Genomic DNA, 4598 nt, shown 5'->3' with positions numbered 1-4598 from the left:
ATTTAAGTGAGCAAAATTCCCTTTTTAAATAAAAACAGAGTTAAAATTACGAAAAAACTATTAATAAAATCAGACTCATTGCTGTTCAATCCAAAATAAAATGATTTAGAGTTGGCGTTGCCCGTCAAACTTTGGGTGGCAGGACTGTTCTCAGTGTGACGTAAGTGACACCGAAATTTCAAATCTTAGCCACTCCATTTTTTACAAAATAAATATTACTGAAAATAAAAGACAATCGTTTGACTAGATTTATTACTCTTCTTAGCACTTAAAACACACAATTTCGTAATACTTAGGGTGTCAGTTGCCATCACAAATACTTCAATAATAAGGTACATAGTAACCAGTATCAAATAAAATACTCTTCAAAGATAAATATAAATCCCTGAGTTAACATTAACAAACAAAACAAAAAACGAAAAAATCAAACTGTAAACTTTGGCTGACATTTCAACACTAAAGGCACCTCATCAATGTTCCACTTGGTCAAATAAATATACTTCATAGTATCACCCATATCTAAAACATCACAATTACACAGTATATCAATATTCTCCAACGACTGTGTATCTTTGAAAATCTTCCTCGCTATAAATCGCTTCAAATACAAAACGGTGGTCTTCGTAGGAACTCTAACAAAAATATTTTTCAGTTGCACGGGATTAATCATAGTACACTCTAGGCATAAATTAATCAGTTCCTCCTTCTCTTCGTCCTCTGGTTCGGGGGACTTGTCGGCAGTGTCGTCACAAATCAGCATCTCCTTCGGACACGGTATCCCTCTGAGTCGATAGAACTCCTGCTCTCGCTCGATTTCGCGCTCCTGCAGCCCCGGAACCAACTTATACACAATGTCTTGCATAGTTCGGTCAAAATTAATGTACTGACGGGGGTACGAGTGGTGGATCACTATATCACAAGTGGGGCAAGTTGTGTTGGCTTCCAGGTGCTTAATAAGGCAACTCTTACAAAAAGTATGAAGGCATTCCGTTATGGCAGTGGCGTCGATCAAATAGCCTTTACAGATATTGCACGTTATGTAAGGATTTAGAGTTTTTATTTTAATTTTTCGGTCCATTGTGCTGAAACGTGACATAACCTAAAAGTGTCAAAATGGGGTCAAGTGTATGTGATAAACGAAATGTTGTGACAGGCAGGGTGGCACCCTTAGTTGGTTTTATTGCCAACTGAAATCGTATTTCGTCGGATTAATACTTATTTGTTTATTATTTAAAGCTAGTAATAAGTATTAATCTGACGGTTTGTTAATCATACACCAGTTTTCTAGTATTCTAGTGTTTTCTGTGTCGAGTTGTAGTTATAGTTCAGTTTAACTAAGTCAGTAGTCCCCACCTTGTCCCTCAAAGTCGGTAAATCAGTCACCTGCTCCCACGCATTTAACTTGACGTTTTAGGAACAAGAAATGCTCCAGTTTAACAGTTCAAAGTTTATTTTTCGCCATTCGTCGTGATTTAGTAATTAAGAGCGCCCCATATCGTTACGACCACCAAAAATGGCGAACTTGTCCCAAAAACTAACAAGGTTGCTCAGAGGGCAACTTAACCTCAAACTGCAGCGTTTTAACAGCACCGGTTGTAAACTAATATACTGTGAACATGGAGACCCCGTGAAGGTAATCCGCAAAGAAACAGAAACCATTCCAGACCCAGCAAAAGATGAAGTTTTAATCAAAATGTTGGCAGCCCCTGTGAACCCCGCCGATATCAATACCATCCAAGGGAAGTACCCAGTGCGCCCCCCGTTACCCGCAGTGGCCGGCAACGAAGGCGTCGGCGAAGTAGTCAGTGTAGGCTCCGGAGTCACCGACTTCCAACAAGGCGACCGCGTCGTCCCCCTCGTCAGCGCCTTAGGAACCTGGCGAACCCACTGCATCCTCCCCAAAAACAACCTCTTAAAAGTCCCCAAAAAACTAGGTCTCGTTGAAGCCGCCACCCTGAGCGTGAACCCCTGCACCGCCTACCGCATGCTCCGGGACTTCGTCGACCTCAAACCCGGAGACACCGTCATCCAAAACGGCGCCAATTCAGCGTGTGGCCAAAACGTGATCCAAATCTGCAGAGCGTGGGGGCTGCGGAGCGTCAACGTAATCCGGGACCGGGCTGGAGTGAACGAGTTGCGCTGCTTTTTGAAGGACCTGGGGGCGACGCATGTTCTCACTGAGGAAGAGTTGCGGAAAACGCAGATTTTTAAGAACGGGGAACTGGATAAGCCAAAGTTGGCTTTGAATTGCGTCGGGGGGCAGAACGCGTTGGAGGTGATGCGGCACTTGCAGAAGGGGGGCACGATGGTAACGTATGGGGGCATGTCGCGGGAGCCGGTGACGGCGCCCACGTCGGCGCTCATTTTCAAGGATGTGAGGATCAGGGGGTTTTGGATGACGGAGTGGTCGAAGCAGAATGCGGATAGTATCGATAGGTTTGAGATGCTGGAGGAGCTGATTTCGATGATGACGAGTAATGAGCTGCAGGGGCCGGCGTTTAAGATGGTTAATTTTGAGCAGTATAAGGAGGCGTTGATGAATACGATGACGATTAAAGGGATGATTGGGAAGAAGTACATTCTCGAGTTTAGTTAATTTAAGTGGATTTTTCTTGTTTGTAGTTTGTAAGTTGTGTTAAGGTGAAAATTGTTAATAAAATAGTTGTTTTGTATGAAATGGGGTTATTATATATATGGAAAAATGATGTATTGATTGGGGGGAAAATTTAATTTATTGAAAAGATATGCAACTAACAATACATCATAGTGTATCGCTGGGGATCAAATATTTCGCTTTATTACCTTACTTCATTTCTAAGACAAAATAATACAATTGCGTTGTTTTTTTTAATAAATAAATAAATAATCAAGAAAATAAGTTATGTTTTATTCACACAAAACTAACCTGTGAAATTTAAGAGTGTTGCAGGTGCCGCATTATAGTAATGACAGACAAGTTCTGAGTAATTTGTCAGTTACACAATTTGAAAGAGGCGGAACATATCAGTGCCCACTTGGATGTTAGAATCATTTATCAAATCCCTCCTTAATACATCTTTTGCAAACATTATTAAAAGATATTTCAAGTAGCAGAAATATGCAGAAGCTACATAAGAACTTACTAATAATTTTGGACTACTTTTAATGTTATAATATTTAAATATCAGTTCTACCGACTGTAGACAATAAAATACATTTAAAAACTATAGTTTAATTCGATACAACTATGGTAGGAGGAAGAAATAAAGAAATTAAAATTTATTTTTATAAAAAAAACTTTTCCTACAATGATTTGACTCAATGTTTAAGCAAAAATCAGTATTCTTCTTCCTGGGATTGTAACAGTGATTAAATAATTGTAAGTCATTAACAACAAAAACAAAGAAAACGACAAGTACGACCACCACCAAAAAATATAAGTACCTACCTTCCTGAAAATGTTTGGATTCAGAGTAAGCTTTGATTCTTGTGTCCCATTTAACAGCAGTGTTTGATTATGTATAATAAAAAGTAAAATAAGCAACGAGGGATACTGTACATAATTTAATTTTGGCCACTATAAAGTAGCAGTCAAATGTAAATCAAAATGTTTTGAGAAATTAGGAACATTAATTTTGTACGAGAATTGATGATAAAACAACAAGATAGAATCATGTCGCTAAAGTTAGTTTTCTGAAAATCCTTCACTCATGAAGTCAGTGTATTCTTAATGAAATAAATTTCCCAAGGTCATAACAAGAAAAAGTCTAGAAATGCTAAATTGATGAGTTTTTAAGCAAGTCAAAATCAGGAAAGCTGTGTTTAAAAGATTGGTCTAAGTTAGTACTTATTCGACAGAACTTCCCTCACCCCTGGAATATTACAGTTCAATAGATCTAGCTTCTTCGAAAAATTTTACTCCTAAAATTTAAATTATGTGATTTTTTTATGATAATCTTTTTTAAGTTAAAATAAAATATATGTGTGGGCTGTGAAAGCATGGGCAAATAATCATGGTATGAGTACGTTTCAAGTATGTAAGTTTTTTTTATAAAAAATATGGTGATGAGTGATGACGTTATCAACATTTTACCAAGAACACGTGTATCAATTTGAGTAGGTGTATCCTTAAATTTTTCGGGAATTTTGGGGTAATCGTTCTTGATTTGATCAATAAAATAAATTGCACTGAATCGGCGGGCATCTTAGTACTGCAAAAGGTATATTAGGGCATACGTCGTTTATAAAGACCGGTTGATAAACGATAAATGTAAACGTATGCTATTTTATGGAATTTAAATAACATTTACAAAGCAACATTTTGAGGTGAGTCGGTGGGGACGATTCGACAAATTTTGATTAGCGTTTAACCATCTACAAAGTATTACTAAATGCATATGTAAATATATAAAATTTTACAACAATCGGCTCAGTAGTTTCGAAGATATCTCTCTGTAAATATGGACACAGACGATAGACGACGGAAACGGGAGATCCCGTTTTCCATATTCTAGGGATTATGAAACGTCGAGAAGACATAAAATTACTTAATTAAGCTCGGGAAGTGACATTTCAAGAGATGAAACTGAATTTAAAAAAAAAGTATAAAAAACGAAGCT

At 37.7% G+C, this 4598-nt stretch overlaps 2 protein-coding genes across 2 annotated transcripts; one reads left to right on the top strand and one right to left on the bottom strand.

The window, feature by feature from the left end:
* Positions 1-234: 234 nt before the first annotated feature.
* LOC135132446 (polycomb group RING finger protein 3-like) lies at positions 235-1188 on the bottom strand. The gene has a single exon (XM_064060538.1). The coding sequence runs from the start codon at positions 1094-1096 to the stop codon at positions 425-427; it is 672 nt and encodes a 223-aa protein (XP_063916608.1). The 5' UTR covers positions 1097-1188; the 3' UTR covers positions 235-424.
* A 197-nt stretch (positions 1189-1385) lies between these two features.
* LOC135132445 (enoyl-[acyl-carrier-protein] reductase, mitochondrial) lies at positions 1386-2677 on the top strand. The gene has a single exon (XM_064060537.1). The coding sequence runs from the start codon at positions 1514-1516 to the stop codon at positions 2594-2596; it is 1083 nt and encodes a 360-aa protein (XP_063916607.1). The 5' UTR covers positions 1386-1513; the 3' UTR covers positions 2597-2677.
* Positions 2678-4598: the final 1921 nt, after the last annotated feature.

This window comes from Zophobas morio, unplaced genomic scaffold (genome assembly GCF_036711695.1).
Source record: "Zophobas morio isolate AGI-343-1 ecotype UQ-CSIRO unplaced genomic scaffold, CSIRO_AGI_Zmor_V1 ptg000021l, whole genome shotgun sequence".
NCBI lineage: Eukaryota > Metazoa > Arthropoda > Insecta > Coleoptera > Tenebrionidae > Zophobas > Zophobas morio.
This window is presented reverse-complemented; position numbering and strand designations above follow the sequence as displayed.